Genomic DNA, 20,202 nt, shown 5'->3' with positions numbered 1-20,202 from the left:
TGAGAACTCCCCACATCAGGGCAGGTCTGTTCCTCCCGCTGGCGCGAGTAGCCCAGGTTACCGCACTGGCTTTGGAAACAGCAATTCACAGCCCCTGCCGTAAGGACTGCTGGCCCGCTAGCCTCTTAAGTGTAGTTTCTTAGCAATGAGTGTTTATTGCCCAGGAAGGAGAGTTTTACAGGAGTAAGTTTGCTATTTAGGCAGTGAGTTCTCATTTAAAGGCTTCTTTTACGCAATGAGATGTTGACAGCATGTAACTGTGCTTGCCACTGAAACAGTGCTAAGCGCTTCTCAGCTTATGAGACAAAGATAATTACCGGCCACAGCAAGCATTAAATTGTGAGGGACAGAGTCCAGGCCCTGCGGTAGAGCCGGGGAAGGGCGTCCCTGCGACAGAGCAGCGATCTGCTTCTGAGCAGTCAGCCTTTTCTGACACGGGGATCGCCAGGAGATTTCTGCCTTGCTTCTGCTCTTCCTGCATGGGACAGCGCGCCCAAAGGACAGTCTCTTGAAAACACGTAACCGGTTTGCGTGGTCACGATCATCAGCCCGTGCAAGGAGCAGATACTGCAGACCTAGCAAGGAGGCATCAGATGCTGAGTACTTCATCAGAGTGCTAGGGGTGACCTCTACCCGGGAGTCCCTGGCTTTACTGGGTTTTTCCTATTATAGCTCTTGGTTTTCTCCTGGAATTGGAGGGTCAGGAGCTCTCTTGGTGTGTCTCCGCTGCAAGGTATATTGGTGTGTCAGCGTCTGTGTTAGCCTCGTGAGGGTACAAGGGGAGCTGCAAAGCTGTGTCGAAGTTACTATGTCCTTACTAGTGATATGCTTTGTATAAGCTCTGCTGCAATTTCTCCCACCTCTTTGGGCTACAGTGCAGTAAGCTGAGCCTCTGTGGTTTTCTTCAGTTACTTACAGGGGAACATACTGGTCCTTTTGAGCACTTGGGGACTAGGGCGAAGGTACTGCAGGACACTAATGCAGCCTGTGTCCACACAGTCCGGGAGGCTGGGATACCTGGTCCGAGTGAAGTGATGGCATGGCTAGAGCCTATATGAGCTAGTTTGCTCAGAGCGAAGGCAGTAAAGCTGGTGGAAGAGAGGGTCACAGCTAACAGCTGTCTTAAGGAAACACTTTGGTAAAAGTCTGAGTTAATAGGAAAATTGAGATTAGCTATAACTCCACAGCTCCCTCCATCAGGGATTTCATGCATAGGAATGAACTTTTTCTCCCATCCTAAACAGCTTACATAACAGCTGCACAGATGTGCCTGGAGATGGGACCAGAAGAACCTGGAGGTGCACACAGTATGGCCAGTGTTGAAATACCTGTTCTACATCTCATCAGTAGTGCTACCTAATGTATTTATGTGACATCTGTCTTCAGAGGAACATGAAGTGCTTCACAGACTCCTTGTGTTCAGCACCACCTAATCTAGGTGTCTGCATAATTTGAAGGAGCCGGGGAGACAACTCATACTTCTTGCAGTAGTTCAGACAAAGGAAGTGTTTGATGATGACAGTGGAACAGACTCCCCTTCTCATAATGCCTTTAGCACTTCAGCACCTACCCAGGATAGATAACTTAGTTTTAAGGACCTTACAACCTAAGAGTTGTGAATCAGCCTAGTGGAAACCTATTTATCTGTGCTTTGAAAGGATGAGAAGACACCGCTGAGATTTTAATTTAGGGTTGCAGTGGGCCTGGGCCCATCGAAATGTCTGCTCAGCTCTGTCAGTGAAGTCTCAGTGTTGTGAGCTTATGAACTTGTTTTTCTTCTGATTTCTTTCTACTTATTCTCCCTTTGTGAATCACATGTCATTTTGGAGTAGCCTGCATTTTTTCCTGTATCTCTCATCTAAATTTTAGCCTCGTAGCCTCCTTCCCTTCCCTCTTACTTCCTGACTTTGTTTTGACCAGTTTTGCTTTAGCATCTTTTTTATTTTGTGTCTTGGCCCATAGCTCGGCAATGCAGTAAATCAGGCTTTAGGGCTCCTGTTACTGGATCAGATACGCTGCAGCCATATGATGCAGAGCAAAGATCTGGTGTAAATTCTTTTTGCTTGTTCAGACTTGGTCTTTTGACAGGTAACTGGCATGTTGATACTGCCACAGGTAGTCTGTGTTCTCCTGTAGCTGGTATGAAGCCAGTTCATCTAGATTTTGTGCTTCAACTGAGTCAGCCAGTGTACAACCACACTCCCATGCATGAGCAGGTAGAATCTGTATTTTTGGGTGATCCACTAGTGGAAGGATCTAGGACTAGCTTGTGCACAGGAATGGCACTCCTAGCTCTTTTCATGGCAGAATTAGCTTGAGCTGCCTGCACAGGAGTCATACTTCCTCTAGTTTCCTTTCCATAAGTGAGATGAGACACGCACAGAAGTAACAACTCAGCTGTAAGCCCCTGTATACTCTGAGCTTTTTTTGTCTAGAAGCTGGTTGGCAATGTCGCCGCAGGATTGAGAGAAAATGGGTTTATTAGCTCGCATGAATGTACAGCTTCCCCACTGCCCATGTCACATCAGCTCCAAGCATGAGTCTAGCAACGTTTCAGTCATCCTTGGTCTTGTGGACAGGTCCAAACTGACTATGAAAATCCAGCTAGTTACGTTACGTTTGGCAATCGAAAGACAGGCAGCTTGAGGAAAAAGCACCATTACCCCAAGATACGGCCTGTTACATGTGGATAGCCTGTGACTTCAAACTTCAGTAGCCTATAGAGAAGAGAAACCTTAAGAGAGAGCTTAGTAAAGGGAGCAGGAGATGAGAAGAAATGTATTATTATTGCATAAGCTTTCTTTGCCTACCCTTTACCAAAAAGAGATTTCCTTGCCCCATATAAAAACAAAGTAATTGAACTCCTAAATATTTGGGGTGACACCGCAGCCAGGGGGATCCAGGAGTGGGACCTCCCTTGCCAGCTTTCCCCTCCAGCTGGCTGAGCTCTGGACGTTTTCAGGAATCTTCGGCAGCTAATCCAGTGGAAGAGGGCACTGCGTGAGCTGCCAGGTCCCAGCTCAGTCTGTCAGCTTTGGACCGAAGCTGTTAGCATCCTTCGCTTCCCCGTGCTGTGAGGACGGCCTCCAGCCCCAGCTCCGCAAACAGACCCACGTAACAGCTCACACCTCTGCAGCTGAGTCAGCGCGTTTCGGAGCAGTGTTGCTTTTTCCCTCCTACAGCTATCTCTGGAGTAACAGCTACTTAGATGATTCTGGTTGCTCATGACAACAAAGGACATTGCTTTTTCCTTGAAAGAGTCTTTAGCCCTAGGTAAAATCACACTTTTTCCATGGGGTAAGGAGGGAGAGTGAAGATGATCATTTCAAGCTTTCTGTACTGATTCCTCTGATTCCTGTTATTAAGCTAGCCCCAAGTTATTAGGATGAAAAGAGGACAATCTCCAAGGCTGGAGATTAATGTCCGTGAGATTTGAGTTGGGCTTGAAATTTTCTTCCTTCACATACCTGTTTGATGAATCTGCCATTTGTCCTGGCTCTGGTGAGGGGAAGTTATTATCGAAGAAAGGCAGGCTGCTCTTAATTTTTTGAAGCTTTCTGGGTGGGTGAAGATCAACATTTCCTGGATTTAGAGATAAAATAACGTATATCACAGAAAACAGCAAACTAGGCATACTGAGAAAAAAGTGTCTGCAGTGCTGTCTGCTGGTATTGCTGAAGTTCTTGGGGCAGGTGGAGCTCTTTTTACTTATTTTTTTTTTAATTTGAATTGTTCTGCAAAGTTAAGTCTTGGATCCTGCAAAGACATATGTATATACTTAACCTTCAGTTATGATTCAACACACTTCAGTTCATCTCTGATAAATATCCCAAAGGGGCTTTCCATTTAATGAGGATTACATACTTGCTTAAAATCTGTCCTGAATAATGAATCCTTTCTTTCTGGAATTGAGGTAGAAGCACCTAATGGAAACAGCTTTCAGACAGGGCTTATTCAGTTAAAGAGTTGGACATTCCCTGAAGAGCAGCTGCCACCTTTGAAAGGAATCCAGAAGTGTGCATCTGGGAGATGGGACTTTGAAAAGTCCAGAAAAGTGAAAGAAATCAAATAACAGCATCTGAAACTGTCTGCACTTGCAATTTGTGCGCTGTGAGCTGTACAAATTGAGGCTGTGCTCAGAAACTGCCCTTGTGAACTGGGAGACAAAGGAGAGCTGCAGAAAGTCATGCTGGTGATAAAGTAAGAAAACCACAAATGTGACCACATCGTAAAGGCAAGACATCTCAAGGGACAAACTCATAACCTTAATGGTTACATCTGAAAACTTGATTTTGCTTAAAAAAAACCCCCAAACCTATGTTCTTTTATTTCCACCGCCAACTCCCCTTTGGTGATACAGCTCTATAGATGTCCACATCAGTAGCAGTCCTAATACTTTATGAACTTACGAGATACTTTCTAGTGCAGTGCAGCACTTTGCTAGCTCAGAAAGCTGTCCCATCTCCTTGTCTTCGCTCCTCCGCTGGATTTTTCGACAGGAAGTCTACTTTCCGCTGTCCCACTTTGGTTTGTTGCCATCACGTGATACCTCATTTTCTGGTCTGTCATTTTTCTTGTAAGCTAGAGATAGACCATAACTGAAGAGCTGTGAGTGGTTGTCTCTCCACAGTCCTGCAGACTCCACAAACAGTCCATAATAAATTTGAGAAAGCCTGTCTTCTTTCATAGCTCTTAGTCACTAGCTCCTAGTCTTTTTAACAAGGTAATTTTTGTCCTGTGTTATTGCTAGCCAAGCCTGAGAGCAAATGGATGGGTAGAGGAGAGCAGGAGTCACACCACCTCGTATTGCTTTTTTTTTTTTTCCTTTCCTGGTTATTACATAGAAAACTATCAAGGCTGAACATGACAGGTAGAAGTTTCTTATTGGAGCTGAGCTCCTAGTGACGATTTACCTCGTTCCTGTCCACCTCCCTTCTTTGAGGGAAGCCATCTTTGCTTGTTACAAGCCAACTCCTCTGCCCGCAGCGTCGCTATTAATTTCCCGGGTGCTGCTGCAAGTCTTGTGTGAAATTCATAAACATGGGTAGTGCAGCCCAGCTTAGTAACTGTGTAGCCAAGGCCAAAAGACCTTTAATGCTAATCAAAGACCTATTGAAAATCTCCATTTAAAATTTTTCCTTCCACCCCACTCTCCCCAGATTTCTGGCAAGGGCATTTGTGACTCTTTCTGAAAGGAGGAGTTACATTTTCACGCTTTGCGTAATCACATGAAAAGAAGGGATCTTGGCTACAGGCCTTTTTAATGCTATGTATGTCTAGGCAAAGAATTTGTATAGCACAGGTTTATCTCCGTATGTGACGCTGGTACTGGGTTAGGATAAGGGGCACAGCCGGGAAAGATAAAAGGCTGTTCCTCGTTCGTACAAAGCTTCCAAAGGGACTTTCTCAACTCATCTGTGGTAGAGCTGTTTGCCGCCACTGTTTGACTTCTTCATAGCATTCAGCACTGATTCGGCGAATGTTTTGATGTAAAAGGAGCCCACCAGTAATTGCATTTCTAATGATGCGAGGAAGCCACAAGGCAGGGACGTATCAGTGACGGCTGGCTCGCGGCTGATTCTTGCGTTCGTGCGAGGTGACTCTGGGCGCCGCGATCACGGGGCAGCTGATCCTCGATGGCTTAATGTTGAACTTTCTGTTCTCGTTGGTTTCAGCATAAAAATCACACCCTGCTGTGGCTATTCTAATCCATATACTAAAGCATGGGGTTTCTTAATGTCTGGCCATTTTATACTTTGACAGTTACATGGTATCTGCATAGCTTTAATTTGGAGGTGACAAGTCTGGAGGTGCACTCCATTTCCCCAGCCTCTCAGATCACACTGCAAATGGCACAGGACAGTGACTTTTGGATGTGGCTTTTAAGTGTCATTTTTAGAAACCGATCTTTTCGTGTTGTCAGGGCTTAGGATCACTTGCAGTTCTGTCTTGTAACTCATACCGCATATCCTGTTGGTATTTGATCACTGGCTTGTTGGGTGGTGATGGCACCAGCTGTGAAATGCACAGAATATTTCTTCATTATGGTACTTGCATGTCATATAGCAAGATTAGAGATGCCTACATAGCCCTTTTCCTGCCAGGTTGGAAAATGCCTTGAGATAATGATTGTCAGTGTAGTATGTGTTTAGATAGTATCACTGCAGTGAATACTGTGGGCTTCCCCCTTTCAGATTGTTTTGATTTTTACTGTGTAATCTAATTTATTGAAATACATATATGCCTTTTGCTTTATACGTACACCCCCTTTAGACCTTGTTAATGGGATATCAGGAAAACCAGACGTGGTTACCATGGGTATTCCTTGGAGCGTTTGCACTTCTGCAGGTCTTGGACCGGCAGAAGGATTTTTGTAGCTGTTGACCCTACACAGGTTGTTCTTAGCTTTGCAGATAACAGAGGTAGAGAAAAGCCTTGAGAAGCTTGTTTGACATAGGTGAAGTAAACTGTGGGTATGATGGTACACAGAAGGCTGTGGTTAACCTATTTCTGGTTAGAAAAGAAACCCAGGAGTTACTGGTTCGCTGGAATATTGAGGTTGCTTATTAGAAATCTTTGGAGTTTGTAACAGAGTATGAGATTAGGTTGAATAAAATATTGTAATCTTATTAAGAAAATATAAAATAATTGTGCAAGTTTGAAGCAAATGGAAATGAATGATCAGAATAAATAGTGAAATAACCTGAAGTGTTAGCCTGCATTTTTAAGAAATGCTTGGAAATTAAATATGTAAAGGAGGTGAAATAAGATGAAGACGACCTCTTTACAGGTTTGATTCTTTAACGCTTTCAATGAAGGATGTTTCTGGAGGACACCATCCCACCCTTTCCTGTCAGCCTTAGTTAAGGATGAGAGGCAGAAGCCTTGGTGGAGGTCATCTGTTTGGATTTTAACAGAATAGAAATTCTGCGTCTTCATTTTTGCAAAAAGACATCTGCAATGTCTTCTTATAATTTCAGTGCTGATGGTTAGAAATCAATCTATCAAAAATCACAGTTTTATTCAACAGAATACTTACCAAATTCTCTGAGTTCTTGTGTCATCATCATGCTCTGCCCATAAAGAGGTTTTTGCATGTTTGGACCTTTCATTCCCCACCCCACCCCACCCCCCCCCCCCCCAGCCAATATACCCCAGTATTTTGAGGTATTTTTGAGAATTTGGACCAAATAAGGATTTTGGAAGTTATCTCAAGGCTACGAGGTTTAAGTAGTGCTTCTCTTTGTTCTAAAAATTCAAGGTGTTTTGTAGGCAATGTAGAAAGAAAGTGCAAGTGACACCCTGAGACATGTTGTTGTGGAAGGATCTCTGCTATTACCACGAGGAGGGTGTTGAGACCAAAGACAGCTGCCCAGCCCCGTGGAGGCCGGAGAGGGGAGCGGGTGAGCTGCCGGTGGGACGGGCTGGGGAAGCCCCACGGCGTGCGTCTGTCTGCACGCGGCTGGGATCCCACGTCCAGCGCAGCACGCTCAGGGACTGTAATGAGCCAGCTTCATTTTAGATGTGCGAGGAATGACTGCGCAGCATTTTTAAGGGCACCCTGAAGCCACCCTGAAGATCAGAGTGAGAAGCAAGAGCAGCAAAGCTGAACGTGGGATTAGGCCAGGGACACCTCTGCAAAGCCTGCAGGGAGCCGCATGCCCGCACGCGCCTGGCAGTGTGACCAGGCACGGGGACAGTGCTCGCTCGGTGGCATTCCAGGCCCCGCCGGGGGACGGCGCAGCGGCTCCCATGAGGCGTTGCGGCAGGCCGCCTGCGAGCCCCCGGGCCAAGGGGAGCGACGCGGGTCCGGGAGGTGCCCCTGCTCCCGCTGCTTCCCAGGGCGCTCCGGAGGAGCAGCGCTCGCTCACGCTGCCTCGAGGACCTCTCCGGTTATTGCCAGAGACATGGTGCGGGAATAGTCGTACGGATTCTCAATTCCCCTGGATTTTGTGGGACCTCTTTTGCGGTGGCGGTGGTTGTTCCTCTGTCGCACAGCATCACTGCCGTCGACTGCGTCATCTCTCTCCGCTCGCATTTCTTTACATGGCAACGCTTGTGCTAAGTCACAGTGCCTGCGGTTTCGTGGCGCGGTTGTTGTATGGCTCGCAATTGTTCGACCTGTGAGATTTATTTGTCCATTTTTCTGCAGGCTTTAATTTGATGTCAAAAACCATTAAGCTCTCAAAGTCCTAGAGGTCTAATGTTCAGCAGCCAACAGCATTGATTTGCCGTTGGCAGGAGGGTGTGTTTGCTTCTACCAGCAGTGCTTTTTAAAAATAATTCCATTTGCTGCGTGCCAAAGAGTCCCTGCGTCCCCTTTCAAATGCCTTCATGTTGACTGCAGCAAAACCTGAACGCATGAGAGATGAAGCAGTGTTTATGCCAAACACTCTCCCACACATTTCCAAACCTTTTAGCGGTGTTTGCACTGAGATTTTTCACTTAAAAGCCAAAGCAGTTCAGAGCTCCACTTGATACCTTTTGTAAAGACATCCACTTTCTGTCAAGAAAGGGCGACATTCGGGCCCGGTGACTGGGGGTGGCCTACGCGTTGGCCTGCTCAGAGGTGCGGGGACAGGCTTGGGGGAGCATCCCACGCTCTGAAAGGGAATCGATCCTGGCCCGTGACACGGAGTAATTTAGTCATTTTGATCGTTACCTGGGATTCTATGAATTGTCATCTGTATTATGTGTTACTATGATCTCTTTGGTATTCAACAATGGCTTTTTTTAAATTACCATATATATTATGTAGAGCTAATATATTAAGAGATACCTTAAGGGTAATTATCAAGTATATAATTTCATCCGTAGGTCCTTATAATGACGGTTAATGTCATAAATGCCTTTTAATGAAATTATAGGCTTGTAACGCTGCCTGACTATCCTTTACATGTCATATAATTAATGAGACCAAGATTCAGTGTTCATCTCAGTGTCACAAGGCGTCATGTAAACTTCCATGCTGATGGTAGATGGTTAGTCTCTCATCAGAGTAAGAAACAGATTAAGGCCAGGCAGCTTGAATATATGTTAGCTTATCTTTAAAGGCAGCTGGATGGGCTTGTTAACAAAAGGACTTTTAACAGAATATATATGCTCATAAAAAACAGTGGCCGTTGATCTAATACATAATTATAATATTACATACAAAATTTTAAGGGAGTGAAAAGGCGAGTGGATTGCAGCCCATGGAACACAGAATTGTTTTCCTCCTACTTCACTGAGGGTACTGAAAATTTGTGTCTAACTTCCGAGACGTGGAGATGGAAAAGAAGCATCACGAGTTGAAGATGCTGGCCTGGAGCTTAGAAGATACAGGATTATTTCCCAATCTAGCCAAATTTCTGTGTGGCTCTGCCTAAGTCTCTTAATATCTCTAGGCTTCAGATTCCCTGTCTGAAAAATTAGGGACTGTAACATTTCTTTTCTTCATCTTACCTTTCTAGATTTTAAACTTGCTGGAGCAAGGGAGATATCTGTGCATTTTTCTTTTTTTTTTTTTTTTATTTTGGCACCTGCCACAGAATCACAGATTCCTGGAATCATTCAAGTTGGAAGGAACCTCAGGAGGTCGTCTAATCCCACCTCCTGCTCAGAGCAAGGAGATGCTGAAGTTCTGGCCTCCAGGCCCTTTTATTATTGTGGATAATAATAAGAGAAATTTTACAAGACACCAATGAAAAGTAGTTCTAAAAATTCACGTATAACCCATTAAGATTATTGTATTGTTCTTTGCCCTTCAGGGAATGATGTACCTGGAAGAGAGGAGACTCGTTCACCGGGACTTGGCAGCCCGTAATGTCTTGGTGAAATCACCAAACCATGTGAAGATCACTGACTTTGGCCTAGCCAGGCTTTTGGAAGGGGATGAGAAGGAGTATAATGCTGATGGAGGGAAGGTGAGTACTCTACATTTCTGGAGGTGAAAGTGTCATGCTTTTATGAATTTCCTGAAGTTTTAGGACAGGGTATCCTTAAGTGCTTTATCTATGTAAGAAAGTACGTTCAGTGACTTAGCAAAGCCCTGTATTGTAGCAGTGAACTGTGTTGTGATACCAAATATAAAAGCTGTTTGTTTTTGCTCAGTGAGTTTCTACAGGTCCATCAATAACATCTTCTGAGCAGCTTTCATGCTCGGAATTAGGTTTTGCTCTTACACTCCTTTTTGTATCTTGTGTTGAAGACTTTTGAAGTCAGTCCAGTGAGTGATGGCTGTTCCAGTGCATTGCTGACAGACCCCTTCTGCAGCCAGTATGGACCTCAGTAGTTTGCAGGTCCATTTTCCCAGACAGGTCTTTTTTTCAGGAAACAGAGAGGAAGGCCGCAGAGCATGTTTCTATTTGTAGCATATGAAAGAGTTTACATATGCTCTGCAAAGAGCCACTTCTTGTGTGACAGTGAAAGAGCCTGTGTATGCTATTTCCTGCTTCCGAGTCTCCAGGGCCATTCTGAATGCCAGCCCACTAAAAAGATGGCTTCGGGATAATTTTGAAACCAGACATTTTCTCATATTACTTTTTGGCACACCTTTGAACTTCCACGCAGTGCCTCACACACTGTATAATGCCTTCAGATTGAAGCATGCCAAAATTCAGAAGGCCATTAATAGTACTTCTGCTGGCTGCTTCCTAAACAACTTGAAATTCCACATTTCAGCCTGTCCTGAATCACAAAATCCCAAGTGGCTCTGCCTCTCCTGTCTTTCCTTTTCCCAAACGTTCAGTTTGCTTTCTGTCTACTTGCTACCTGTGTTTTTTTTCCGCTCACTTACACACATGTCTGGGAAAAACAGCTGTTGCCAGTATGTGCTTTTCCCCTGGATGGGCTGCTGCCTTCTTTGTAGCGCTGCTGCCCTTAGCAGCGGTTGCATGGATGACATCAGCGCTGCAGTGAATGAGGCGAAGAGCTTGAAAGGAGTCACCAGTGCTTTCCCGTTTGCCCCAGGAAAGAGACCTCCTGGCAGGGAGGGTGGAGGTTTGGCAGTCTGCCCTGATTCCTTTGCTTTTCTAATTCCCTCTTCAGTAACTCCTCTGCCTCTTCTCTGTCTCCTCCCTCCATCAGCCAGTGAATGGCAGAAAATGAGCTGGTCCTTGCAAACCAGCTGTTCCCTGGCAGCTGTTAGATGGCATCTTGGACTCGTGAGGCCAATCACACTCGTGGGAGTTCTGGAGCACTATTTGCACATCAGAGATGTCACTTCCCTGTTCTGGAGAAGTGTCCTGTTATATCCAGAAGGCATTTGCAGTTTAAAGTTGTATTGTAAGCATGCTAAGAGAGGTTCAGCCTAGATAAAAGGAAAAACTTTTTCACCATGAGGACAGTCAAGCAGTAGAATAGGTTGCCCAGAGAGGTTGTGCAGTCTCCCTTCCTTGGAGGTTTTCAAGACCAGACTGGATAAACCCCTGAGTAACTTGGTCTGATCTCATCACCGACCCTGCTTTGAGCCAGAGGTCTCACAACAGACCCCTTGCAGTCCCTCCCAACCTGATTTATCCTATGACGAATGACACGGCTTTGCTGTTCCAGCTTGGAACAGCCCTACTGAATTTGAGGGGAATGAAAGCAATGCACTTCTGCAGAGCTTAGTGGAGGAGGGTGAACTGTCTTTGCAAGTGCTAAGCCAACCTTTAATAAAGAGTGCTATTTTTGCCATAGCTCTGTATAGGTTATGTTCATGAGTCAACTGCATGGAAGGTATTTTCATAAGGGTTTGAACGAAGACACATCCTCTGCTTTTACACCCACCATCTGTTCAGATATTGCATGCAGTAATGTCTCTCTTCAGTTCAAGGTTTACTCTCCTGCAAGTTCCATAGATCCAAGTTAGGCAGGACCCGTACGAGGCCATGCCGGATAACATTCGGTTATGTGTCTGTCCATTAGAAATCAATGGACTGCAGGGCTGGGCTTCAGGGGCCCTGCTCAGGAAAGGAAAACACCAGGAATCTCATCTTAACCTGAGCCCAAGAGGGGAAACCCTTATGCCAAACCGAAGTTTGTGTCTGCCTGCACACCCTTTTCTATCAGGAAGGCAGATGAACTCCCCACAGGGGTGATTCACAGCCAGAGGCTAACTTGGGACCTTTGACTTTCTTGAGGAACTTTTCTCACTGCCCTAATGACACAGAGAACTAGGAAGGCTGCATTCCTAACATGTATGTTAGAAGTCAGAAATTAAGCACAGTAAATCCTCCCTACTGCTTTTTTACACTGATGATTACATGGACTGTGAAATGTTATAGACATTATGTTATTAAATAGCCTTGGTACAGAGCCATCAAGGTAACAGTGCCTGGTTTTGCAAGCCATTGAGCAAAAATAGCTCCTGAGTTCCAGCTTCTGTGCTCTACTTCAGATTTAGGGAGGTTGGGTGTAACTTCTGCGTTTGTCCCATCCTTGCATTGGAGAAGCTAGTTGGTGGACTTGGGATACAAACTCCAGGCATGGCAAAAAAGTAAGGTGTTCGTTATATCTGAATCACTGAAATTTGGATGATATGAAAAGTTGTGCAGGCAATTTACTTAGATTTCTCACCTCAGTATGTTTTGTGAGTCCAAGCCTATCTAATTCTGCGCAGTTGTAGATGGCAGCAATAACCGTTTCCTCTGCTGCGGTATTGCTGCTTTTTGCTAAGTTTGCAGCTGAAAAGGGAAACATAGAGGAAGCTGATGTCTACATTTAGGACGTAGTCATATTATTTTAATATTCTATTTCTAAGCTACACTTCTCTTTTCTTTCCCTAGATGCCAATTAAGTGGATGGCTCTGGAGTGTATACACTACAGGAAATTTACCCATCAGAGTGATGTTTGGAGCTACGGTAAATCTTCATGTGATTTGTTTGAAAATTTGTCTCATGTAACGCATTAAACCAAGTTCTGTTATTTTACAGATTTCCTTTTTTCCTAGAGGAGTTAATTCCAGTGGTTCCCCCCGCCCCTTTTTTTTGCATGTATATCTCTAAACAGCAGTTGTTACTTGTCTCCTGTGTTACCTTGCTGCTCACTAAAACACATTATCACACTGTCCCTGCTGGGATGACTGCCGTAAGGTCTTGTTTGGTAGCAGTTTGGCTGATTATTATGACGGAAAAAGGCCCCTTTCAGCTTAGCCACAGATTCGTAAAAATATGGCTGCAGGTCATAATTTTCAGCAGTCCTTTGAAAATCCTAACTCTAAAAGCCATGAATGTCAAAAAACATTTTCAGGCTTATGGGACTTTTGGTACCTAAAGTCAGATAAAAGGGAATTTGTCATAACACAGAGCAAATACAGCAAGAGGTGGAGAGAAGGGAGGAGGAGAAAGAGCTGAACCTTCCTAAAAACAGGCATGGGTTTAATTTCGCAGAGAACTTAGGAATTGGCTAGACAGGTCAGTTCAGGAGGACTCCGCGCAAAAAAAATCACGTTTGATGAATGAGGTGTGTATTTAATGATGTTAATTCTGTTATCCAGACAAGCTACTGTGCCACATCTGCTGAGCTGTCTGCATGTTTATCTAGTGCAGCTATTACTAATAAAATCATGTATACCTTTGTGAGGGGAATTTTCCGGCAGTAGCTAGGGTTACAGATCTCCATTTGCATTTCCTGTATCCTATAATTTTGAAACAAAAAGGTGCACAATCCTATTCACTACTCACTTTTACCTGTGGGTAGCAGCAAAAGATACTGTTTGTGATGGCTGAGTAGCTGCCCTCTTCTCTCTAGTGAAGAAAAATACATGATAATTAAATTGATCATATAAACCAGCTCTTTCTCCTCAAATTCTGTATCACTGCACTCAGGAAAAAATATGCCTCCATTTGTGAAATTCATTTTAAAAGCAGGAAGCCTAGAATATCTGTAATCTGGAAGGACAAAACCAAAAAAGATTGACAAGTTATAGTTACTGAACATCAGCCAGGAGGTGAATGAGGGTGAACTAAATGTGTGTTTTATGCATATGGTATTTTTACCCATCACTTTTCAGATTAGCATGACAGTTGGCATAATATAGTTAGTGATCTGGAGGCATATTTTAAATGACCTTTGCAATAAAAATAAAAGCAAAGCAAAGCAAACTGGTGTGAAAGCAGCATTTTCAATATTTAAGATTATCTTTGGGGACAGATTCTGTTACTTATGATATATGGTCTTTATTTTCCTGCTCAACCGACAAAACAAATCCTATGGCTATTCAAGAAGATGATCTTGGTTTTGAAGCACAGCAATATCATACCTCAAAACCATAAGGTGATTTAGGGAAAAAAAATAATACAAGTGGCTGTGTGAATGGCTTACAAGGCAAAGACGATGACATAACATTATTCAGCTTGGTACCTTTGTGGGAAATTGATGCTCTACGTTAGGGAACATCTGCGTTTTTTCCCCTTAAAATAATAGAGTACATCAGCCATTCATCTTCCCTTTTGATATGATAAAAGAGCAAGATACGTTCTTCTGTTATTGCATCCATTTACTTGCCCACTATTTATTTGTCTTAAGCCTTTCTCTTGTGTTGCAGATCTCTTAGGTTTGCTCTTACGCCAATAAAAACAAGGAAATTTCATTTAGAGATTAACACAAAGCACTGTTTAACCATTTTCCAGAGCTCTCTATATGACAGACCAAACTTAAGTCTTTTTAAAGGCAGTGAAAAAGAGATTGGTGATCATATTTTGGTCTGAAAAAGAGATTGGTGATCATATTTTGGTCCAGAGCTGAGCCACAATACAGGCCTATAAGAAATTTCTAAGGAATTTGAAAAGCATGACCTTAAGTCTTAACGATTTTTCTTTTTTTTCTCTAGGAGTCACTATCTGGGAGCTGATGACCTTTGGTGGAAAGCCATACGATGGAATCCCGACTCGCGAGATTCCTGACCTCTTAGAGAAGGGCGAGCGGTTGCCCCAACCTCCCATCTGCACTATTGATGTTTATATGGTGATGGTGAAATGTAAGTAATTGTAGCTTTTAATATCCCCATACTCAGCGCTATATGAATACTATTTTAGACCATTTACATCTACAGTCTCTGACAGTGCCGAGTAATAGTGCACGCTGTTTCAAAACAAAAGCTTCCTCACATTCTGTAAATTACATTGAAACACTGCGTGCATATTTTTTGCAATTGCAAAAGATATGAATTTAGCCATGAAGGGTTGAGTTAGCTCAGCTTCTTATTACTGTCAGATGGTATCTCACATTCTTGCTGTGAAGTCAAAATTGTATGATTGTTATTGTAAACCCTTGTCATTTCCATGACAATTGATTTTGATGTTAAAAAAGATAGTATTAAACATAATTATGGTACACAGATAGTCAGCCAGTGAAGGTTGTGAGGAGAAATGCCGGTTCCAAATATTGAGGAAAGAAAGCATAAACGTTTTATTGTTAATAACAGTATTGATAATTGCAATAGTAATAATAAAAAGCAACATTACATTAATATAAGAAACTCAACAGACAGGAGGAATTTTTTTGTCATTCTTAGTCCAGTGCAGTAATTTATGGGTATTTTTACTTAGGCAAAAAAGGAAAACAGTTTGCTCATGTTTTTTTCCTACCCTTTTATCTCCAAGATACCCACACTAGTGACTGTATCCTCCAAGGCTAGACTTCTAATTTAAAAAGAATTAGGAACATCTCTCTGGTGTTTCTGACTTAATTTAAGTGAGATTAACATACAGGCATCTCATCCATCTGATAGGGGCCTCTCCCTTTTGCTTTGTACACAAAAACACTGGAAGAAAGAAGATAAAACTGGAGGATTTCATCTCTTCTACCCCAACCCTCTGTTGACATATTGAGGACTGCACTGCTTAGTAGTGGTGGAAAGTGTGAACACCACGTGTATAATCCTAGCTTGTTTGGTTTTGGATGCATGCAGAAATTTAAGACAATAGAGAACTGGCAATATGCTAAAAAGAGCTAGTCTCAGGTTAGTTCAGAGATTAGGGAATATCATGACTCTGTCAGGCCCTTAAGCACGGTACTGTGGAGGGCTTTTCAACCTGGCTTAAGGTACTTCAGGCTGCGTATACCAGAAACAAGCAAGATTTGAATCCCCAAAACTGTCTGGTGCCTGCAACCCCCCTGGAATTACTACCAACAATTGAGGTAGGGATGTATTGAAGGATTTGGTTTTCAATATCAACTATCTGTTATTCTCACATGTTGATACCAAGACAGCTGACATATAATTGTCTCAAATGTTACCTTGAAAAAAATCAGTAGAAGTTTTTAATAGATCAGTTCTCTTTACAGTTCCATTCCAACACTAAAGACAATTCTGTGAGTCTTACTGAAGCCAACTAATATTTAAGCCATGTCTTGGTGATTTCAGCAAGGAGATGGTATACCTCTCTTCTGTTATTTACAAATAAATGTTGCAAAACCAGGTTCACAACAATTAGTCTTAATGTGCTCTGGCAGATCTGGAAAGTAAAGAGGAAGGGGCACTTAGATTATCATGGACCTTGTAACACATAAGTGCAAGGAGATACAGAATTTGTCTGAAGTGCGCAGGGTTCATGTTGATTGAGTGCAAAAATATTCAAGCTGTGGCAGTTCTAATGGGTATGGGGCAATCCTCAGGGAGCAAAAGCTGGTGCTAGCAGCTTGGGTATTCCGGAAGAAGGAAAGTCATGGCTAGACATACACGTTTAGTCCTGTAACATTTGTGTGAAGTTCTTTATAAGCTCTGGTGGCTTTGTTCCTTCTGCATTGGCCACTTTTTCAGTTAAACAGAGTGAAGGAGATAAGGCCTGCTTCATTTAGCCTCCCTGGCAGAGGAGAACATGTTTTGGGGAAGCGGCTGATAGAATCTTCCATTAGAAGAGGCTGACACTGAGATAAACTAGTCGCTGGTGGTGAGAGCCTGTACTACTTGCTTGTTTTGCAGAAAACATTAACAGGGATCGAGGACTGTTGTTCCTAATGAACTTTTCTTGGAGAATGAAGAACCAAAGCAGCACCCCGGTATAATTAAAATAGTATCTGATGCTTTGTGTCTGGTCTGTGTTAACGATGCAGACACATTAATGCAGAATTACCTGAAAGCCAGGATGGCAGGTTTGTGATCTTGCAGATCTGTTGAACAACTCTTTATAATCTGAGCTGCAGTGGACTAGTAGATTAGTTAAAAACTATTTTTACTAGTAACTTAGTAATGATGAGATCAGGGATTAATTATATTAGATAGATCTATAATAAAAGACAGTCAGAGTTGATATCTGAACCAGTAAGCAAGACACAGAAAAGTTACAAGGCATTGTTACTGTCACTGTTTTGGGAATGGGGAACAGGAGCTCAAAGCAAGTTAATAAGAGGTTCATGCAGTGTGCAACATCCAGTCTCCTCTGACCAAGACCAGATGTTTTCCATTTTAGATGCACCACAGATTCCTTCCCTGTTTTCCTGGACTCCTTATTTCATCTTTTCTCTAGGCCAGAACTATCAAGGACATCTTTTCACTTCAAACTTGTGCATTTTTACAAATTGCATGCTTTAGCTCCTTGACAATTAACTATTTTCTTTCTTGTCTCTGATCTCTCCCCAGGCTGGATGATTGATGCTGACAGTCGGCCTAAATTCAAGGAGCTGGCTGCTGAATTTTCTAGAATGGCTCGAGACCCTCAAAGATACCTGGTTATTCAGGTAAGCAACTCTGCAACATTGGCGAAAAAAATTGAATTCTGTCTGCCAAAGCCCACTGTTGAGAGGGCTGCCTTTGATCCTCCAAAGTTCGAGAGTAGCTTGACAAAACACAGCAAGCACAGTGGCTGTAGTACTGTGAAATAATGAAGTAGAATGGCCAGTGTAATTATTTGAAAAATAAAAAAGCACCTGAAATTCACCTCTTCAGCCTGTATTTATGAGCACGTATACATGGCCTGGCTTTGTAAGCTGCTGAATATTTGCATCCTCTACTGAAATTAGGGACGAGGTCTGTCCGTCAGTGGACCTACGTTAGACCAAGGGCTTGACTGGTTCTGTCATTGCTTGGGCTAATCAAAAGGGAGCATCCTGAAGAGACTCCTCCCTGTGCTGTCCAAGTCATAAGAAAGGTTTTTGCATAGTCAAAACATAGAAGTTTCTCAGAAGACAGGGAGTTGAGTGACGTTGCTGCCTCCCTAATGCTAGAGAGGAACTTCTCCCTCTATTCACCTTACGCACTGCGTAGGCTCTGTACAGCCTGCAGTGCTTCACAGTCTCTGCGATAGACCCAAAGCGTCACTGTGGCACCCTGGAAATACTAGTAGAGCAATAGCTATTGCCCACCTCCAGCTAAAGCTGTATATACCCTGAGCACAGGCATCTGTGGAGATTTTGTTTCTTTAGCTGCTACATTCTGCACTAGCCTGAAGTTGTTTATGTGGGTACAGGGAGTTTCACAGTTAATATTTTGTTAGTGATAACCACCAGAAAAGCTAAGAGTTTAAAGTTAGAGTTTCAGGGATGCCCCTTTTGGCATCCTTTCTCAAAATGTAATTTCTGTCAGATTCTCCCCCATCTGAAAAGCAGAAATTGGGAGAATTTTCTCACTTTGCCCACTCCATTCGCCCAGAAAGTTTTCATTCAAAGAATGTGATACCGTAATGCTTGACTCCTTTGGGAAAAACAGGCCATGCTTCTAAGCTCTGGAGCTGTAACTGAGACTCAGGCCACAAAAAATGAATCCATCATTTGGTAAGGTCCTTAGGTGGTCCCAGTATGTGAGCACTGCAGATGGAAATGAAAGAAAACTAAAATAAGTAAGGCGATCTTGAAACACCAGAGGCCAAAGCATGGTATTAGTTTGATCCAGAGACTGATACCGTTATGCTACATCTGCCCCACATCATGGAGTACAATGCAGAGATATCTCCAGCTGGTCCTTAGCTTTGCACTAATAGAAGACTTCCTAGGTGCAGTTTCTGCCGCTTTCGTGTGTCCTTACTGCTTCTGGTACTAGCGCTACTGTCACTGTATGATGTTTCACTTCAGTGCGTGGATGTGCTAGCCTACACGGTGTATTGCACAGTGTGAAAATACATGGCTGTCCTACAGCTTAAGGAGAAGTAAAGTATATTTAAGAAGTAAAATACTAGTCAAGAGGAATCATGCTGAATGTAGAATTTCTCTTGCAGTGTTCCCTACTGAGTTGAAATGTAAGGTCATCTGATAAAAGTGATTCCAGACAAATCAGTCTGGTTAACTGACTCCATTAGGACATCTTTCCCTGTTCCAAATGCCTCTTTCTCTTCCCTCCCTTTCCCTCCCCTCCCCTTCCCTGTTATGTAGTCTGGTAAGTATTTCATCCTGGGAGACTACTTCTCCAGGGATCCTAGTTGTCAATATAGGCCACATGCTTCTCTAAGAGAAACCAGGCCAACTCCATTGCACTGACATCTCTGCTGCTATGACTCCCCCATTCCCCCCATAGACAATGATGAATGACAGACTTGTTGCCAAGGTTGTAAACTGGCCTGTGCACATGCTATATATATGTATATGTATATGTGTGTGTATATATATGTATATATGTATGTATACCTATATAAATATATATGGCATGCGGCATGATAATTCTTGAGGAGTAGGGTGCTGTTCTTTCTCCATACAGTTAAGTTTAGCATCATTTCTACAGGCTGTTAGGTGTTTGAGGCATTGGCTGCCTTTTCTGACATTTTCTGGTGCTGAGGAAAGTGCAGCTCTGACTTGCACTGCCACCTTGTAGGTGCTTTTTAAATAAAAATATTAATCCTTGTTGTTGTTTATTGTTATCTGGTTTGATTTTTATCGCTTTCAGCACTGTTACATTCTGCAGAGCCTTCCATATGGATAAGAGGGAAATTTAGCCCCTGAGTCCCTAAAAACACAAATGAAAATAAAGCAAATTCCCAGACCCAGCAGCTTCCATGTTGTTTTCCCCCTATGTACGCCTGAATAGCTGAGATATTTCACAAAATATATCAGGCTGTGACAGAGCTGGGGTCAGAAACTGAGCTTGTGTGGGAAAAAGGGAGAAGAAAGAATAAAAGCTCAATCACAAGAATGCCAAAAATGACTTTGCTTGATTTATGCAGTTATTCCCTTTCTGTCATCGTATTCCTAGTAAAAAAAAAAATCAAAACAAATGATGTGGATGTGGTGCTTTAGAACAATCAAAGCAGCATGTGAGGTCCCTGCAGCCTGCCTGCCAGGACATGAAGAAGGCTGAAGCTCCCAGTTGG

General features: G+C 43.1%; 1 protein-coding gene across 4 annotated transcripts in view; it reads left to right on the top strand.

Annotated features, from left to right (window-relative positions):
- Positions 1–20,202, top strand: part of ERBB4 (erb-b2 receptor tyrosine kinase 4) — a 574,745-nt gene that overhangs the window by 526,299 nt on the left and 28,244 nt on the right. For all 4 annotated transcript variants that reach the window (XM_064515342.1, XM_064515340.1, XM_064515343.1 and 1 more), the window contains exons 21-24: positions 9,750–9,905; positions 12,750–12,825; positions 14,796–14,942; positions 17,547–17,644. In XM_064515342.1, coding sequence (XP_064371412.1) covers positions 9,750–9,905; positions 12,750–12,825; positions 14,796–14,942; positions 17,547–17,644 — 477 coding nt within the window. The remainder of the gene's footprint in view (positions 1–9,749; positions 9,906–12,749; positions 12,826–14,795; positions 14,943–17,546; positions 17,645–20,202) is intronic.

Source organism: Dromaius novaehollandiae, chromosome 7 (genome assembly GCF_036370855.1).
Source record: "Dromaius novaehollandiae isolate bDroNov1 chromosome 7, bDroNov1.hap1, whole genome shotgun sequence".
In the NCBI taxonomy this organism is placed as follows: Eukaryota; Metazoa; Chordata; class Aves; order Casuariiformes; family Dromaiidae; genus Dromaius; species Dromaius novaehollandiae.
This window is presented reverse-complemented; position numbering and strand designations above follow the sequence as displayed.